This window comes from Coenobita brevimanus, chromosome 66 (assembly GCF_032717465.1).
Source record: "Coenobita brevimanus isolate Jiangsu-jjx chromosome 66, ASM3271746v2, whole genome shotgun sequence".
Classification (NCBI taxonomy): Eukaryota; Metazoa; Arthropoda; class Malacostraca; order Decapoda; family Coenobitidae; genus Coenobita; species Coenobita brevimanus.
Window position 1 is genome coordinate 35,264,728 of NC_137019.1, and position 20,433 is coordinate 35,285,160.

Here is a 20,433-nt window from a genome sequence, read left to right on the forward strand (position 1 = left end):
TGATATTGAAGTGTAATGTGCAGAGTAAATCGTTGAAGAAGAGATGTTACGATAACTCCTGTTCCAAGTAAAATATGACCATTTGTTTTAAATCTGATTTATGTTTAATTTTCTTTGTAAGGGGCCACGGTGGCTTGGTGTGACCGTGTTCGGCTCGCAGTGTACGTGTGTCCTGCCTTCAAACTTAGCAATCAAGTCGTGATGGGCCTTTAAAGCGGGTGTTTTAGTGTGTTTTATTCTTCATATGCTTTTGTAGGTTTCCATCCTACCTGTACCTTCCGATGGCATATATAGACTTTGACAAAAACAAATATGTCTATTACAGTACATGAAATATGTCCAGTACAATACATGGACTTTCACAAACAGTACTTCGCTCTCCTTACGAACACCCCTTCTCCTTTGTGTGTGGACAGCATGCGGTAGGTCAACACTATCCCTGCGGGAAGAAAGTACGGTTCTGCTCTACAGTAATTATTTACTAACGTTTGCGGCTTAGGTGAGCCACAGACAGCAATAAATACATCGTGAACTCAAATCTGGAACTATTATTGTCTTTCAGAGGCTTCACTATGAACTGGTCACAGTTTAACTGATTCTGTTAACCCCTTCGTGGTCACAACAACGCTGGCATTCTGTTTCATCAAATGCCAGACGATTTTATGCAGCTGAGTGAGTCATAGGATCCTGAATGTTAATATTGCCCCTATCAATCCTCTCAGTACAACTCTAATATTTTAATCCGGTTAACGCCAGTCGATATTATTCACCAAAGAAGGAATGTAGGAGCCTGAGAGTGTTAATATTGTCATCATTAACCCTCTCATGGTCGGGACAACTCCAGTGCTTTATTCTAGCGTTGAACTAATTTTTTTTTTTTTTGGCTAAGCGTGAGCCGTGCGAGCTTGAGAGTGTCAGTGTTACAAAGCTTCTCTCTCTCTCTCTCTCTTCAACATATTCTTGCTCAATTTTCTGATACTTTTTTGCCGCGCTCATGATTAGAAATAAATAATACGTACTTCCTAATCCCTAACAAATTTCTAATAACATCAGGGCACATTTTGAACTGAACGAAATTCGGCGATTTTATGGGGCAATAATTCTCTCTGATATGGCGGAGGGGGAGGGAGAAAATAGCGTTGGAGGGAAAGGAGGGCAGGGTATCATCCGTAATTTGGAGGTGATATGGTGATGGTGATATGGTGGTGATATGGTGGTGGTGATATGGCGATGACGATATGGTGGTGGTGATATGGTGGTGATATGGCTGTGACGATATGGTGGTGATATGGTGGTGGTGATATGGTGGTGGTGATGTGATGGTGATATGGTGGTGGCGATATGGTGGTGGTGATATGGTGGAAGGGGAGGGAGTAAACAGCGTTGGAGGGAAGGAAGTTAGGATATCATTCATAATGTGTTGGTGATGTACAGTAGTTATGGTGGTAATCTGGCGGTGGTGATTTGGTGGTGATATGGCGGAAGGGAGTAAACAGAGAAGGAAGGGAAGGGCAGGATATTATTCGTAATTTGGTGGTGGCGTGACCGGCACCTCATGGGGGTCACAGATGGAAAGGGTCATTATTTACTACAATCCCCGGGACCGTAGCAGACCCTGGCCCATATTCTCCTCAGTTATGGGGGCTCCCTAGCTCCTCTTCCTTAGCAATTTATTTTTGAATATGGCTGGTTAATATCCTTTGCTCTTTATCTATGCAGAGTATGACGATATTAAAATGATTTATGTAACTCGGAGAAGGACAGTAAGGTGTAATAAGCAAAATAAGTCACTCACCAAAAGGTGATAGGGACCGACGAGAATACGGGCCCCTGTGACCCTCAAACACCACACCTGTACCTGAGTCCGCATTTATCAATGATTTTTTGGCAATTTTCAAGATATACAAGTCTCTGCAGCAGTGTACTATAATTAGATATCGTGTGTGTGTGTGTGTGTGTGTGTGTGTGTGTGTGTGTGTGTGTGTGTGTGTGTGTGTGTGTGTGTGTGTGTGTGTGTGTGTGTGTGTGTGTGTGTGTGTGTGTGTGTGTGTGTGTGTGATGGTTATTCCTTCATTTTAATATTTAGCCTGTGTTGGCTGTGTAGTGTACGTTTGTATGTCTGATAAGAATAAACCAAATCAGCTCCTAAAGGTTTGTAACTATAAGCACCTTGCAGCATAGTGTCACATCATTGATCACCCACTCGTCGAAAAGTTTGATGGAAAAGAGAGGGATAGGAATGTAATAAGGGAACAAATGTTGACTGCATGGTGCTCTCACTCACATCGAACTCACTGTCTTCATCAGTATTTTGTGTGTTGAAGGGTCTACTAATCTAGTCTTGCACAAAGCATCACAGTTATTCAGAGAAGTTTTTGTACCTCAAGAAGACTCGATTCTCTTTCTTGTAGTCTTGTGATTCTCCACGTGGTGTAATGTGCACACACACACACACACACACACACACACACACACACACACACACACACACACACACACACACACACACACACACACACACACACACACACAAATGAGGTGTAGAATGTTTCCTTCTGTCAAATCTCAACTACGAATATGAAGAGCAAAAACGTTTCCCCAGTATCGCCTCCGTATATGACCTACCTAATAACCCAATCTACAGTCCACTGCAAAACTATATAAATACCCATTCTTAAACATCACACTCTATACATATATGTTTATTTTCGGTTCATACATTATTTCATCATACAATGAAGCAACCCTGTTTGCTGACTTCATTTGGTTACATATTTTACTGAGATCAATGTTTCAGTTCAGCAAGCTCCCACGCTCTGTTCACAAGGGCTGGACATTATAGACTTTCACACGGGGCAGGCTGTGTTTATACGCCGTCCTGGCCAAGTTCCATCTTCCTCAAGCTGTACATAATTTCGAGAATACAGTCTACAAACCTTTACTACAGTTTGGTTCTGTCCTCAAAACGAAATGAATCAGCAACACAGTATTTACAAATAATCAACCCTCTACACCAATCTGATACTGTACATGTTATTGTTATTTACCCTTTCAACCCCTGACCTATCTTCTAATCTGGATCAAATATTCTGTTAAAAGCAGAACAACAACACAAAGCCATCTGTCCTTTATGAGTCAACAACGACACCAAAATCCGTATTTAAGTGGAAGAGGAGCCTTTACAACACCTCTTACACACTGCATCTCAACATTTTTTAAATAATTATATCGTTTCAGTATCGACAGACTTTGTATCAGTAACATGCAAGACGCTACTGAGGTGCAAAAAAGTAGAATAAATCACTTGGGAAGAGACAAAAACGGCTGGTAACCGGTTTCCTGCAGTTCACTGAGTTCACATTGGGTTGAACCTGAACTGTAGCATCAGCAACAACAACTTGATATTTTGCCTGTTAACCTTGCATTATGGATTGTAAAGAAGCAAGTAAAAATTAGGGACCTGAAAAATGGGAGGGATATCAGAATAAGACCAAGACAGATGCGTGCCCTGCCGCTCTCAAAATTGCATACAGTAGTCTGTTCTAAAAGCTTCACCACTGTTTGACGAGTAAACTTTCCTCCTCGGCAGTCCATCCTAACGCCAATCCCTGCATAGACAACACAGCTCAAAGAGTTGTTATATCATCTGGTCCAATTTCTCGTCGGCATCGTTCTGTGGCAGAACAGAAGCAGGCAGCATCAGAGCAAACCAGCGCATAGCCAGGCTCTGGAAATTCACTCCAGTTCATCCCAATCATTCACATTTTCTTATTTGCACGGATATCCCCTTTTGCTGGGGGCTTGCTATTATTATGCAGTTAAATAAGACCTTTCCTGCGGCAAAAGTATAGGCAGAGATGCAGCACTCAGTGTACCTGCCTCCTCCAAAAGATGAGTTTGTTGGATACCTACTCTTGACTGGTTACAGTTTGTCCATCTGTGACTGCCAGTCTTTTTTTCGGACATGTATTAGACAGTCCATTACCTTAAGCCCAATCCTTTCCCTGCATGGTCACGCCTACGCTTATCACCGTTTTTGTGCTATGCTAAATACAAGCTTGGGTTCGTAATTCACGAAAGGTGTGATGGTATTGCTATTTTTTGTTTTTAACATGTCGGTGGATTTCATGAAAGATCAGTAATTACGACTGCAGTTGTATTCAGTTTTACGCCAATGGATCAATGCAACGTCGTTTCGGAAGGCAACTCAGTGCTGTATTCACCGCACCACCACCTGCCCCGTGTATGGTGATCTGCCTAATCATAAAGACGCAGCCATATCAGCCACACCTTGAAACTTTACAAACAGTCAGTCAGAGATGCAATATTTTCTCACTCTTTGGCCAGTCGCTGGAACGTGAACTCTGAGCACTTGTGTATGTGACATTAGTTGTTAAATATAGGGAAGTCACTACGCAAGTTTCTCTCTCTCTCTCTCTCTCTCTCTCTCTCTCTCTCTCTCTCTCTCCATTCCTTGTCAGGTCTAATCACTTCTTTTTCCCCCGTCCCCTTTGTTTTTCAGCCTCTAGTTTCTTTTCCTCTCTCCTCCTCCTCCTGAAGACAGACAGATGAATCACCCAAGTCAGTGACCTACTCAAGCCTCTGGAGAGAACCTGTGTGTGTGTGTGTGTGTGTGTGTGTGTGTGTGTGTGTGTGTGTGTGTGTGTGTGTGTGTGTGTGTGTGTGTGTGTGCGTGCGTGCGTGCGTGCGTGCGTGCGTGCGTGCGTGCGTGCGTGCGTGCGTGCGTGTGTGTGTTTCTTCGAAGGAACAATTTTGCGGACCCCTGGCCTTTGGATCCCACTTTCTTGCATTAAAAAAAAGAAGAAAAAAAAAAAAAGACTCCGACCACCGACGAAACTTAGGACACCCGAGAGGTAAGTAGGAGAGAGAGAGAGAGAGAGAGAGAGAGAGAGAGAGAGTTAACTGTTGTATGTAGGCCTCGTGGATGGGGTAACTAGAGGAGGTTCGAGGTAAGGTTCAAGCCTTTACCAACCCCAGGAAGTGAAGGAGGATGAAAAGGAAGGAGTGAACAGTGAAGGAGGCGAAGGAGTTAGCAAGAGGAGGATTGGGGAGTAAAAGAGGGAAGTAGGAACCAAGAAAAGGGAGTGGACAGTGATGGAGAGAAAGAGGAAACACAAGGAAGGGTTGAACAGTGAGGAAGGCAGGGAGGAAGCTCGAGTAGAGAGCGAAAGAGGGAAGAAGGAAGGAAGAGGAAGGAGTGGAAAGTAACGGAGGAAAGGAGGAAGCGAGAGGAGAGAATGAACAGAGAAGGAATGGAGCAGGAAGCCAGAGGAGGGAGTGAATAGTGAGGGAGGGAAGGAGGAAACAAGAGGAGGGAGTGAACAGGGACGTAGGAAAGCTGATTAGTCATAGTTTGGTTGTGACGTGACCCGAATGGGGGGCCAGAAATGGAATGGCTCACTATACCCTTTTTACCTAAATTTGGCCCAGATTTTATTTTTGCAGCTTATTTTCGCCTAGTTCAGTAACAGAAAAAGATAATGCTATGGCTCTACATTCTTTCTATAGCACATCCCTGAGATCAGCATTATTTTCTAGTGTTCATCTCTTATAACTCATCAGTGAAGATGGAAAGTTCGAAATTTTAGGCTAAGTTAGTGTAAAACTTGTATACCTACTCAAACTCCTGAGGTCGTGGCAGACTCTGTGACCCCACACACCACAGCAGCACATGCACAGGGCCACTGAAGCACTGTCATATTGAAAATTTTGTTGAAGAGAGAAAGCAAGACGAGAAAATGCTGTTTGCACGGCCCTCTCCTTGCTACCGACTTGCCTGTGTTCACCAGCAGTATATTATGTGTTGAAGCCTCGTTTATTTTAGAACTTGGGCAGCGATTAATGACATAATTGTCTCCCATCGTCGTGTGGTTCTGGCAGTAATATAAAACACACTCACACCTATGCATAGAGGAACACACAAACATTGGAAGTGTACTGTGTTTCCTTTAGTCATATGAGCTACATGGAAGCTCAATGTCACCCACATAAATTGCCTACGGTGTATGTTATCATCTGTGGACTATTTTGGTACGATATATGTTATTTCTATCAAGCCGCGTTGTACCGTTGTACCGTGGTGTGTTTGCAGCAGCAGCTTGAATTATGGTTACCAGTCAAGATCACAGCAGGCCAAAAGTGTAGTAAAGCTTGATGCACGTTGACTAGAAAAAAAAATAATAATAATAATACAGGAAAGGACAGATCAAGCATTTAAAAACCTGAGGCAAAAACCTCCTTCAGTTAAAATGCAATGCCCTGTTGGCGGTTCTGATCCTGAAAATTAATGAAAACATGAAAGTGAAAAAGAATTTATTGCGGTGCTTTGTTATTAGTACCACTTTTGCTGATATGCATCTTAGTTAGCTGTATGAAAGTTATATATTTCTCTCTCTCTCTCTCTCTCTCTCTCTCTCTCTCTCTCTCTCTCACAAAATAAATGATGTGAGAGAGGTCCCAAAACAGAAACAGGACGTACAAATTAAGAAATAACCCTAGTGACATGAGCCATGCAGTATTCTAACTTTCAAAATTCTGAAGTTTTAAATTTCTGAGCTCCTCATCATAGGCCTTGAGTCAATAATGTTAAGTATTCCTGACTATGTTGGTGGTGGAAAGTTGAGTGAGGATGGGGTGAGGGTTGCAACATTTTTTGTTTTTAGTGTATTCATTTCTGGTACAGAACAAATAGTAGTCTCTCCTATGCACAGCAATTGCACATTTTCACGTCACCACTTGGGCAGTGATGCGCGTCTGCTGTTGAACCACTAATCTATTTATCGTGGTTCTCAGTCACTCACCCCCGCCACTAACACTCGCTATCCTCGTCCAACACATCGTCATCATTCTCAGCTGGCTTAACTGGTCAGGTCCACGATAAACTATATTGTTCAGAGTATTAGTTGAGACTGGAGGGATTCACAAGGACGGGGGCTCACGTCTCCCTCCTTTATTTTAGCCATTATAATCTTCCTGAAATAATCGAGAATATATCCTTGCTTGCTGTTCCTGGTACACTGCGATGAGAATGTTTCAGTACCTGAGTTTAGTATTTTTTAGCTGGCCGTCTCTTGCATACTGGAATGCATCATACGGCGGCTGTGCTGAGAATTTCCTTGAACGATTTCCACGCATCACTGATATCATTGAGCAATGGGATTTCAAATACTAGTACTCTCTTGAAGTCAGACACTATGTCGTAACTAGCCTTAACACTGTATTGGTCAAATTTAGATTTAAAGTGAAAATCCGGTGATCACTTCTGCTAGTCTTCCCCTGTCTTAGCATTACTCACTAAATCTTCTGATGCAACCCAATCAAGATCTAGGATAATTGCCCCGAGTGTTGGACGGTTTATAAGGTGATGCAATGAGTCTCCTACAAGTTGGAGTACAGATCTAATTCATGTGTGCAAGGACAGGGATTCTGCTCCTTTGGAAACTGGTAAATCACAGTATTTTGGGGCAAAACATTTCTGCAGTCTGATTGCAAATTTCATTATCAGTGTTGCATAACTGTCGGTGGCCAATGAATTAACCAGAACGTTATTTTACAGCGGGATTTATTTCTAAGGGGAAGTAAAATACTGTAGATATAGTTTATAAGTGATTCTGAAACGATGACTGGACGAAGTTGCGTTTTAACATATGCCAGAGCACAAATCTCTCTTATCATTCCCTTCACCACTGCACATATGATAACCTGGTATATTATGCCCACCTACAAAATCATCATGTACGGTATTTAACTGTGATTCCTTTATGCCATTTGCACTTTAACCGTTGACAAGAAAATGGCGTCAAAGTTGGAAATTTCATGCCACATTCTATAATTAAAAGAAAAGCTTTTTTTTGGCATATATATAATTTTAATGGCGAAACTTGGGTTACCTGAATATTTTATTGGGTGTACGATATCCACACAGACTCGCGTGTTCACCTCGCGTGCTCTCTCTCTCTCTCTCTCTCTCTCCACAAGAAACATACTGCATCACTGAACAGATGACTACGACGAGCAAGGTCAGCTGAGTTCAGGTGAAGACTCATGGGAAAATAATACTCTCTCTCCTAGAAAAGGCTCCATGTGTAAAAAAATTCCCTCCTGTAAACAATGTAACAAGCCAGACGGTTATACTAAAGGCATTATTGAAGACGTTCCCTGCAGCAATCGTAGGAAATTTACTGTAATCAAGATCTTATGAATCTTATCGTTGTAGCGCTGGATCGTCTTCGTGCTCTTCTCCAGGGGCTCTGCTGACCAGGTTCGCTCCACATCATTGCTTCTTGCGGGAGATGTTATAAGATCATTTTTAGTGGCGTCATCAACAACAGCATTCACGATCTTAGCTCCCTCGCCTTGTCTAGCACCTGGGATACAAAACGGGCTTTCGTGTCGTAGCCTATGTTCTCAGTCGCAAAGCTCCAGTATGGCTATTGGTTTTAATTTGAGGACATTGGCCACCACGTCTGTACGTCGTGGATACATAAAAATTAGATAAGCCTTAGTTATGATCTGGTTAGGTGAGGCATGGATTACTAGTCTAATTTATCTTCCAGTCTGACGACAATTGGCCATCAACTAAGTGGAAATGAGTTACGAATCTTTGTCACGTGAAAACAGACTTGTATGTAGCTATGAGAGAGAGGGAGGGAGGTGAAATGTGAGAGAGGAAAATAGAAGAATGGGAAATAAAAGTGAAGGGGAGAGAGGGGGAGGGGCGAAACAGTGGAAGGGAACGTCAAGGCGATGAGAGGAGGAAGGAAACATGATGAAAGAGAGACAGAAAGAAGGAAGGGGATGCAAGGGAGGAAAAATAGGGAGGGGAGAGATAGGGAGATTGAGTAAGGGAGTAGAGACAAAGGAAGAGGACACCAGGGAGGAGGGACAGGGGTAGGACTGAACAATAGAGGGAGTTAACAAAGGGATGGAAAAGTCAATTATGGAGTGTTTTGGCTTTACAAAAATTGTCCACTTTCACCCTGGGGGAAAGATCACATGGACCATAGAAAACGAAGCAGTTCATTCCGTTCCTTAATCTATTCACTACTTATTGTGTCTAGTGTATTAATATCACAGGGAAGAGTGATGATGTCCCAGGTTTGGATACATAAGAAGAGGTTTTTAGACATCATTTTAGTTCAGTTTTAAGGCAAGGTTTCTTTGGATGAGGCTAGGCAAGAAGATTAGCGTAGGTTAGGCCAGGATAGGTATGGTGTGTTTATTCCACTATTTCAGTGGACTCGAAAACCATGCTCTACTTGTCTAGGGTTTAGTATGTTGGGGTGGGAAGTGATAGCAGTCTACTATACTCTTTTCACTATAACTTGACCTAAATTTGTCATCTCTCAATCTTGGAAGGATGTAAAAATAGATTGACACCAGAATATGACGTTTAATCACGAAGAAGTGCTGTGAGAAGAATGTGGAGCCTTCACATTGTCTTCTGCCACTGAGCTACGTGCAATAAGCTGTAAGAGGCCGAACATCTGGGTCAAGGTAAAAAAAAAATAAAAAATCTATAGCACACTTATTTTTTTAATCTATACAAAGATAAATTTATTATCCCGAGAAAAAAAAAATCCATTCCCTTCTAAGGCTAAAAATACACCACTATAGAGGCTCGAGCCCAGGTTTTTGAGCGTCGAGAAAAGGTGGCAGAGTGGGGGAAAGGAAGTGAGGGGAAGGGAAACAAAGGAAGGGAAAGGAAGGGAAGGGAAGGGAAGAGAAAGGTTGGGAAAGGAGGTGGCGGAGATACATTATTCAGTGTTCTGATCACAGGAAAATCACTTCGGATACACGCTCGGAGTAACATAAGCTATCGGCCATTCAACTTGTCACAGAAGGAACGTAAAAAAAATTGAGAAAAAAATATACAAACGATGTCTACTGTATGTTTTCTAGTGGCAGGCTTACACACCCGGACATAGGCGAGCAGCTCTACCATACTTTTTCAAGTTTGGTTGTATGGATTCCGAAAGGCAACTGATCCGAAGGGTCGAGGAACACTACTTTCTGTCGCTGGGGAAGTAACCCGCCACCTACCAATGCCTTACGCACTGGTGTAGGTTTGGAAGAATTCTGGTGTGAGGAGGGTATGTGGAAATAGGTAATGACGTGATAGAGTAGCTGTGTCTGTTAGAGAGTAGTCTGTATGTCAAGGATCATCGACATCCATCATCCCACTGCACCATCTGAAATTTCCGCCCACGATTGAGACCGAACCGAATCAAGAGGATCAGTAGACACACACGCTGTCTGCCTGATCATCGTAGGCTCCACTGTTACTAAAAAATATAATACAGTTCTTTCTTGGAAAAGGGAAACGAAAGGATTCATCTTTATTGTCCACGGTTTTCATAATATGGGGACAAATGCACAGAGCATGTTCCAAGGCACATTTGTCTGCGTCACTGAATATAGATTAGCCCTTTTTTTTTTCTAACCTGACAGAGATCTCTAACCTCATAGGCTCAATTGATGGTCAAATATAGTCTGACTAGGGAATCGATCTGACTAGTAAACAATGGCACTCATTCCCTCGCTCAGTTGATGGCCAAGGGTAGTCTGACTAAAGGATCGATCTGGCTAGTAATCAAGAACACTTACTTCCTATTCATAACTAAGGATCAATCAGTTTCGCGCAGCCATAACATAGTATTCAAATTGTGAGAATGGACCAATTTCGTCAGATGAAAACAACACACTATAATTTGCATTTCAACCCATTCGTCATCAAAATATACACGCTAACAGTATCATGAAACACCTTCTCTTAGAGTTTCGTTTAATTTCCTTGATAAATTAAAGTATTAAGAACTATACAAACTTTGCAATATAATACCGTAATATACTTGCATCGCCTACTCAGTATGTATAGCGCTACCTTCAAGTGACTTTGCGTTGACTAATATAGCAAATGTTTTCTTGCAGGCAAGGAAACCATTTACTACACTGAGTGGCAACCATATATCTAGTTTATTGACGTTTAGTGGTCTAGTGTGTTACGGCGCCCCAGTTGCATTTGGCTCAAAGAGATTCAGCTCCGAAGAATGGTTAAAGTTCACTGCTCACATTCAGCGAGTAGTGACTGGTTACCATTACCTTACATACCTTAACTGAACAGCCTAGGTCCGAGGCAGAACGCTCTCCATAGGGTTATTAAAGGTTAAGCGACAGGTGGATAGGTGAGGGAGCCCACCATCCACTCACTGGATATAATGTTGCCTTCAGATGACTATACACTGGGTGACAAACCAAATGACTTCTCGTAATCCGTGTAACATTCACTGCATTAGGTGGTAACCATGGAACCAGGTGACGCCTGGCGGCCTAGTTGGCTAAGGCTCTCAGACTGGGTGGGACCTGTAAGGGATTATACCTGAGGGAGGTTGAGGCGTTATTGCCCACATAATGCCGTTCGCGGATGAGTCAGGCTGGACACCCTCGCCTTAAATACTGGGACTGAGTAGACTAGACCCGGGTCCCTACTCTTCTGATGGGTCAAAAAGGGACTGGATGTTGGATGAATTGTTTTTAATAGGCGACTCCTAATTCAAGAACGCCTTCATCAAAGCATAGTTAGCAACTCACTCCATTTCACGTCCCTGCCAGCTGACACACTAAAAACATTCAATCAGACATTCCAGATTTTTTTTCTCACGTCACTTGCATCAGTATATCTGCATACGAACTAAGTGTGCGATGGGGAAATGGAGGCCTGAAATTCTAGATGACACAGGAAACTTCGTGGCGCCTCTTCCTTAGCGATTTATTTTCCTTCTTGTACCTTAGCATTTTCTTCCATGTTATCAATATCGTTTTAACATTGACACATTCAAATCATTCATATTCAAGAGAAATTTTGAGGTGTAATATGCAAAATAAATCGCTAACAAGGATGTGTCACAAAATCTCAAAAGATCTAGAATACGACCTGAGGGGAAGAGAGGTTCAGAGCCCTGACCTGTATCCCCAAGTGGTCTGGCCTGCCCACGAGAGAACACCTTATTGCACTCAGCACCCCCCCACACTCACCCACCTCTCTCTCTCTCTCTCTCTCTCTCTCTCTCTCTCTCTCTCTCTCTCTCTCTCTCTCTCAAAAATGTGTGTGTGTGTGTGTGTGTGTGTGTGTGTGTGTGTGTGTGTGTGTGTGTGTGTGTGTGTGTGTGTGTGTGTACTATAATGTTATTACTTTTTTTGCGACATTTGAATACGATAAATTGCAATGTCCAGACTAAATTCAAGCGCCGACAGTTCCACTCTTAAATAAGCTCTAATGCATAAGAGAGCATTTACTGCTGCAATTCAAGTGATTTAGCTGTCATCATCGTCATCATCATCATCATCCTCATCATCATCCAAGCCTTCATCGCCCACTCCTGAGCGGCATTAAACGGGCAATAAACCCTTACCACACCTCAGACCTAACTAAAAGCCACATCCTGCAGGAGTGCCGAAACCCAATGGGCCACCTAACAAGCTGAACCGACAGTAAATAACTATACTTTATAAAAACCATACCTAATGATTCCACTACATAACAAAAAAAAAAATGAGTCTTACTGGTATCAGAAAAAAACAAAAACTTTTTATTCCACGACATGCTATAACTGCAAAATTATCTGATTAGTTTATCATCAGCTTTGTGGTAGGTGGGGGAGCTCACCATCCACTCAGTCGATGTAGTGCTGCTCTCGGGTGTCTTCCCTTTCCTTTCCTCCATCCTTCTTTCCCTCCATCCTCTTCTGTCTTTCTTACCTTCATTCTTTCCACTTCCTTCTGCCTGTGGGTGACTCTACACTGAGTGACAAGCCAAATGGTTTCCTGTACACCAGTAAACCATTTACTACGCTGGGTGGTAACCATATAACCAAATTTTGGCGCCTGGTGGTTTACTGGGTAATTACGGTGCTTCAGTCGGATTGAGCCGGTGCAGATTTATATCCAAGGGATGGTTGGGGTTTATTGCTCACGTAATGCCACTCAGGGATGAGTGAGGCTGGTCACTCTCATCTTAAATGTCAGGGCCAAATTGCCTTGCCCCGGGCTCCTACGCTCCTCATGGGGCAATGTAGGATTAGATGATGAATGAATGAATGAATTTTCATCAGATCACTGTAGTCAATTTACATCCATCCATCCATTATCCAATCCTACGTTGCCCCATGAGAAGCGTAGAAGCCATGGGCTAGGGAAGTTGGTCCTGACATTTAAGATGAGAGTAACCAGCCTCACTCATCCCTGAGTGGCATTACAAGAGCAATAAACCCCAACCATCTCTTGGATATAAACCTTCACCGGCTCAATCCGATTGGAGCGCCGTAATTGCCCACTAAACTGAAAGAGTACATGGCCTCACTGTAAAAAAAGAGGATAATCGTAGGCTTAAACGTACAGAACTGACAATGTTTAGATGGATGTGTGTTTTGCCCCTGAAAGCGAGCCCTGGGGGATTAGGAATTCAATTGGAGGGTTGAGAACAAGGACGGGACTGGAACGTATTGGTGTTGTGATGAGGTGGGGTAGATTGAGATGGTTTGGGCATGTGGAGAGGTTGGACGATGACTACTGGATGCGGAAGGTGAGAAGTATGATCGTCGGGGGTAAGGAAACTAGAGGCAGATCGACACATATGGGAGGTCATCGAGTCTGAACTTTGGGAAAAGGGACTGAATAGGGAGGCTGTCAGAGATCGAGCAGCGTGCAGAGCAGCCATTAGGTGACCAAGGCTGATGCATACCAACATGCTGGAGCTTTTATAAACGATACGATTCGAACAATACGATCCCGTCTGGGAAACCCTTGATTCGTTCACTATAATCCTCACCGTTATAGTAGACGGGAGTATACACAGGTTTGCAGCACCCAGTAAATATTGTTTTCATGGCCAATTTTTCTCCTTTTTTTTTTTTTTTTTTTTTTTTTTTGTGGAGGGGGGGATATACCTTATATTACTGGTTTCCTAAATGTTTGTTCTGTGTTATAGCTCAAAAACTAATTGAAAAAGACTGTCCTGTCTCTTTGACTCAGGGCCCCGTATTCTCGTCAGTTATGGAAGCTCTCTAACACCTTTTCCTAAGCGATCTATTTAACTTATTGCACCTTGCTGTCTTCTGTTGTTATATAAATCCTTCCAATGTTGTCACATTCTTGCACAGATAACGTACAAAAGAATATTAACCAGCCATATCCAAAAGTGAATCGCTATGAAAGAGGTGTTAGGGAGCTTCCTTAACCGACGAAAATACAGATGAGGGAAGGAGTGGAGAGTAGCTGGTTGTTTGTCTGTGGTACTGATGTCCCACTAGATCATAGTAAAAAATGACACGAATTACTTGAAAATGTGACGTACATATCGTTGGGTGCCAAACTACCTGTAAGATATATATGACGATGTATATCTTGTATGATTTAAACAGAAATGTCCTTAATCACTGATTATATGAATATGACATCACCTGTAAATGTTTAATACAGCTTGAAGACGATGTATGAAGAATTCGTCATATTTGTACTTTGCTACTGAGGTAGAAGAGATTGTAAATAATATTGACAGCATCCACAACTGGAATTCAAGTAGTCTGAAGTGTTTTCTGTTTATATCTCATCAGTTAGTAACATTTTTCTTGTATGACACTTGCGTCGCAAATGACCCCTGAGGTTATAAATGACCCCCTGGGAGGATTCATGACTTTAAAGGACAGAAGGAGTTAAATTGCAACGGAAGTGTCAGGGAAGAAAAGTGACAGCAAATGGTGTGATTTAAATGGAAAACACTTCGAGCTATTAGAATTCCAATTGTGGCTTCTACTAAATATATACCGAGGTTGCACAGACGGTAATAACTGTTGATAAGTATGGTCCAAGTAATAATGGTGAGGGCGAAGGTAGGATAAGGAGACAGAAGAGATCATATTTCAGTTCTGACTCAATCATTCCTAGAGTGTTTTGTTATTGTTTACGACCCTGGCACATAGATAACGATGGTGAAAAAATCCTTACAATTCTTCCGTCACAGATCAGTAACAACCATTACAAAACAGCACATTTCAATTACAGCTCGAAAGAGATGTGACAGCGTAACTATTCTTTTTTATTTATCATCGAATTCCGTTTCATTCAATCGAGAGCACAGGGACCCAGGACAAAGCTACATAGTTCAGAGGAGCAAGACGAGTGTCCAGCATTTGCCATCCACTGTTGATATAAACATCCTTAAGGGTAATATCATTTTGGATCACCTTAGCCCACTAAACCACCAGGTGTATGGAAACAGATTATACTTACAGGTGAACGACGACGGCAGGAGTGACGGTGAATGGGGAGAATTCAGAGGGTTGAGGAGGCCCCGTTAGACCTGAGCCCCGGCAGGTGAGAGCAAAGGTTGGTGTGGGGTCCCTCTGGTTCCGTCGCAGTGCTGCCTGGGCTGGTTGGCAGGAGCAGGGGTGTGGGGCAAGGCAGGCCATGGCACCGCCCCCCCACACCACAACCCCTATCGCCACCACCAATAGTGTAGACCAACCACCCTTGCTGGAGCTGCATCCCCTGCCGAAGCTATGATTCCTGCCAGAGCTACGGTCCCTGCCATAACAACATTCCTTGCCGAAGGGATGACACCAGCTACAGGACTGACCACCAATGAAACAATCACCCCTGCTGGAGCAATCACCCCCTAATTGCCCACCGGGGTCACCACAAGGTGTCATGGTGGCCCCGGTGGCGTGAACTCCGTCAGGCGGAGTCAGTGAAGGGCGTAAAGGGATTGGCGGAGTACGTTGGTGGCACTGGCACAGGGCGGGTGCCACACGAGGCGGTGCCAGGCGTCATGGGGCCGTGTGGCCGAGGTCAGGGATGACTGGTGACCGTGGAGATTGATGATGACATGACTTCAACACCACCACCACACCACCGATCCTGGGGGATAAAAAAGTACCATATCATTTACCATACTGCATTGTATATCATTAATATTTTAATGGTAATTAAAACATTTTATGTATATATATATATATATATATATACTGTATATCCATCATCGAATCCTATGTCTCTCCATGACGAGCGCAGAAGCCCGGGGCTATGCAGTTCGTCCTGGCATTTAAGATGAGCGTGACCAGCCTCACTCATCCCTGAGTGGCATTACGTGAGCAATAACCCCAACCATCCCTTGGATATAAACCTGCACCGGCTCAATCCATTTTGAGCACCTCAATTACCTACTAAACCACTAGGTGCCATAATTTGGTTATATGGTTACCACTCAGTAAATGGTTTCCTGGTGTACAGGAAACCATTTGGCTTGTCACTCAGTGTAGAGACACCCGCAGACAGAATGAAGTGGAAACAATGAAGGAAAGAAAGACAGAAGATGAAAGAAGGAAAGAAGAGAGGGAAAGGCAGGCACCGAAGAGCAGCACTACATCGAGTGAGTGGATGGTGACAGCCCCCACCTACCCATTATAGAGAGAGAGAGAGAGAGAGAGAGAGAGAGAGAGGTCATATAATATGGACAGATAGATAGATATGGGAAGCTTTTGACGCCCCAGTCGGGAATCTGTCTACAGACAGATTCCCGGCGCCAAAAACTTTCCACAGATCATGTACGCACGTGTAATATTATATATATATATATATCAGGATCCAGTAGGGAACATGATGGCATATATAAAACTGAAGACCAGGACAAGGAGACGATGAACAGGGCCCATGTTCGCGATTTATTGCAGTAGTGACGTTTCGAAGTAATTCAACCTCATCATCAGACAAAACTGAAATATATACAAAATGAAAATAAAAATGAAGTTGCATATATATATATATATATATACTTCGTGCACAAAATAACTAAAGACCTAACTCACACAGATCAGATCTACACCGAGACAACTACACTGATCAGTGGCTTTGTGTAGTTGTCTCGGTGTAGACCTTTGTAAGTTAGGTCTTTAGTAATTTTGTGAATGGATTATAATTTTTTTGCAACTTTATTTTTTAATATATCTTATATATATTTTAGTGTTTTGTTTTAGTATTTTGTGAATGAGGTGTACTGTATTTTTTTGCAGCTTCATTTTTTAATTCATTTTGTATATATTTTAGTTTTGTATGATGATGGGTCTGAATTACCTCGAAACGTCACTACAGCAGTAAATCGTCAACATGGTGTCAGTTCATCGTCTCCTTGTCCTGGTGTGTGTATATATATATATATATATATATATATATATATATATATATATATATATATATATATATATATATATATATATATCGAAAAAAGGAACCAGAGGCCAGAAGCCAGTAAGATAGTTCCCTCCAAGATGACATCACCACCACACCATCCTCTTACGGAATAAAACATTAGTATTACTGTATATGTATATCCCGTATCTGCTGGCACTCTCCTGTTGGCCTGACATCACCACCAGCAGAAAACCACACCTTGGGAACAACATACCGTTGGTAGCCTATCCTTTACTGAATAATAAAATCTGGCATAGTTTCTTCTGATCACAGTGGCTTATTGCTGTATATTATCTCCTGACACGACTTTACTACCACCATCACAACACTGCTTCTGTGGGATATAGTAAAACAGCAGTATTCTCTTGAGGTACAATGTTGGGCCTGTACTGAACCCTTGCCAAAGTACAGACTTCAAATGAGGCATAGTGAAGGTCTGCATGGGCCAAGCTGCAAGCCGCATATGAGATACAATTTTATTGCTTATCAAACAGTGACTCAGGGGAGGTAAACTTCCGTAACAATCATCCCGGCAGGAGTAAACGGTAAATTAACCTAAATACAGAAATAAACGCTGAAAAGAAAGAAGCATATAAGGTGTAAAGAGAAGAAGAATGCAACAGCTAATAATGAATCTGAATAAAAATATGGACACGGAAAAGGAAGAAGCACAGAAAGTTAAAAGGGAAGAATAATGCAACGTTAAATAATGGATCTAATTAAAAAAAAAAGACACTGAAAAGAAAGAAGCACAGAAGGTGAAAATGGAATAATGACGCAAAGGTAAATAATTATTCTACATGGAAAAATAGACACCGAAAAGGAAGAAGTACTTATGCTGAAAAGGACAAGATGAGGCAACGTACCACGTACAGTATGTGTGGTGTAGAAGGACACTGACGAAACACGCCGAAGGGCAGATGGAGGTTTGCTTTAGCGGTTTAGTAAGTGATTTCTCAAATTTACACACTGAAGTCAAAATGCAAAATACGTCAAAACCACGTAACTAATTCAATGCCTCATAGGTCTTACGGTGTAGCTATCTTTAGTCAAAATTATACTTTTTCCCCTTAACTTACCCTATAAGTTTGTCCTTTTGCAACTTGTTTTCGTAGTTCAGTAGCAGAAAAAGACAATAAGCGGCTCTGCATCCTTTCCATAGCACTTCTTCGTGACTAGTACCATATTCTTTTGTTAGTCCATTAGGTCAGTTCAGCACTGAAGATGGAGAGATGGTAATTTCGATCATGTCACAGTAGACAGAGCAGAGTTCAAACAAGAAATCACATCAGTTGTATAATATATCTCCCTTTCTATTAGTCATCACTAATTCTACTTATGGGTGGGGAAAGTCCAGTGTACTGAGCAGCTATGTTTCTAAACCTACTACTGTTCTTTATTTCGTTTAAAACTAATATTTTCAGTTTTAACCTGGCTCTTGAGTGTTGTTTTTAAAGCTTATTTTTCTTAGCTCCGTGGAAGTAAGACCAATATTATGACGCTACATCCCTCCACAGCACCTCCCAGTGACTGGCACCATAGTGTAGTGTTTTATCTATTGTTAGAAGCCAGCATTCAAGATTGGAAGGTGTCAATTTAAGGTCAAGTTAAAGTGAAAAGAATATAATTTTCATGCTTATCAAATACTGCTGCCTGAAAATTACCAGATACCGAAATGATAACCAGTCTTTTTGTTTTCACATGATGGAACTGGGCCATTCCTACAGTTCGAATACTAAGACTAGCCTTCATGAACTTAAATGAGTTTCATTTATGAGGGGAGGGGGATTAGTCTCCTTGGTTACTAATCATATCACCTCTCCAATCTGACTCTTCTATCAACTGAGCTGAAAGGGATTAGGGGTCTTTGTCAGGTTAGAGCCAGTGCACTAAATTTTGTCTACAACTCTGAAAGGGAGCTTTTTAGAGTGAAATGGGGGAGGTGAAGTTCCTGGTAAAATCTGTCTCATTCTAGATAGCCAAAAGCCTTAATCATGGCAAGTGTTGCACAAACGAGTTGCCTTATGTTCCCCTGTCATCCACAGTTAGTTTGCTCTCTCTCTCTCTCTCTCTCTCTCTCTCTCTCTCTCTCTCTCTCCCCTTCCACTTCTCTCACATACACTTCTAGTCGAAATCTCGGTCTCCCTCCTCTCCGCATAGCCAAACACGTGGTAAGTAACATTCTCTTTCGGGTTTCCGTTCTCGTGTAGTCCACTATCCTCCTTTCGCGGGATAGAGAGCGAGTTCAGGGACATCTGTATAACCAGGCAGTGAAGCCATCTCCTTATATCGATGTCATCACGTGAAGGCGTCCCTCTACCCTAGGCTGAAGGGGTTAACTTCACAACACATTGAGGGGTTAAACTTACTAAAATATCTTGCCTTGACTCTCACCATTTAATTGTTAAGCACCTTCCCTTTCTGATTAATTTCTAGCTTGTTGCACAGTAAAGGTTCCAAAAGTGTCAAAATAAAAATGCCGAGACAACAGGAATTATTAAAGACGTAATCGTATTGAAAAGGTTAACTCATGATAGGGACAACTCTAGTATTCCATCCAGCAAACACCAGATGATTTTACTTAACTGAGAGTGAGTCATGGGATTTTTAGTGTTAATAGTATCTCCATTTAGTTCCCTCTTATGGTCGGAAGAACTCTAGTATTCTATTGCAGTTAACGACAAGCGATTTTATTCAGCTGAGAAAATATTAGAAGGTTAGATGTTAATACTCGTAGTGTCACCCTTAATTCTCCTGTGGTCGGGACAACTTTAGTATTCACTTCAGGTGATGCCAGACGATTTTATTCAGCCGTGGGATAATTATACAAGCCCTGGTGTTTATACTGTCACCAGTAACCCTCTCACTCTTCAAGTTAAACCCAAGCGATTTTATTAATCTGGGAGAGAGAGAGAGAGAGAGAGAGAGAGAGAGAGAGAGAAAAAGAGAGAGAGAGAGAGAGAGAGAAATGTGGAATTATCTCCAGAAAGTTGAACACTGAGGCTAAGTATCACACTGGAGGATAGCTTAGAGGATGAGGAGGATGTACACACACACACACACACACACACACACACACACACACACACACACACACACACACACACACACACACACACACACAGTTTCTCTTGATTAAGCAGATTTCCCTCTACGCTCTCATATTTACAC

At 42.2% G+C, this 20,433-nt stretch overlaps 1 protein-coding gene across 1 annotated transcript in view; it reads right to left on the reverse strand.

Annotated features, from left to right (window-relative positions):
- The window catches only part of LOC145405340 (uncharacterized), a 94,373-nt gene extending 78,648 nt beyond the window's left edge, over positions 1-15,725 (reverse strand). Inside the window, exons 1-3 of the mRNA XM_080276751.1 lie at positions 15,307-15,725; positions 8,203-8,302; positions 5,790-5,894 (exon numbers count right to left, since the gene is read on the reverse strand). Of these exons, the coding sequence (XP_080132877.1) occupies positions 5,790-5,894; positions 8,203-8,302; positions 15,307-15,725 (624 nt within the window). The remainder of the gene's footprint in view (positions 1-5,789; positions 5,895-8,202; positions 8,303-15,306) is intronic.
- Between the last annotated feature and the right edge of the window lie 4,708 nt (positions 15,726-20,433).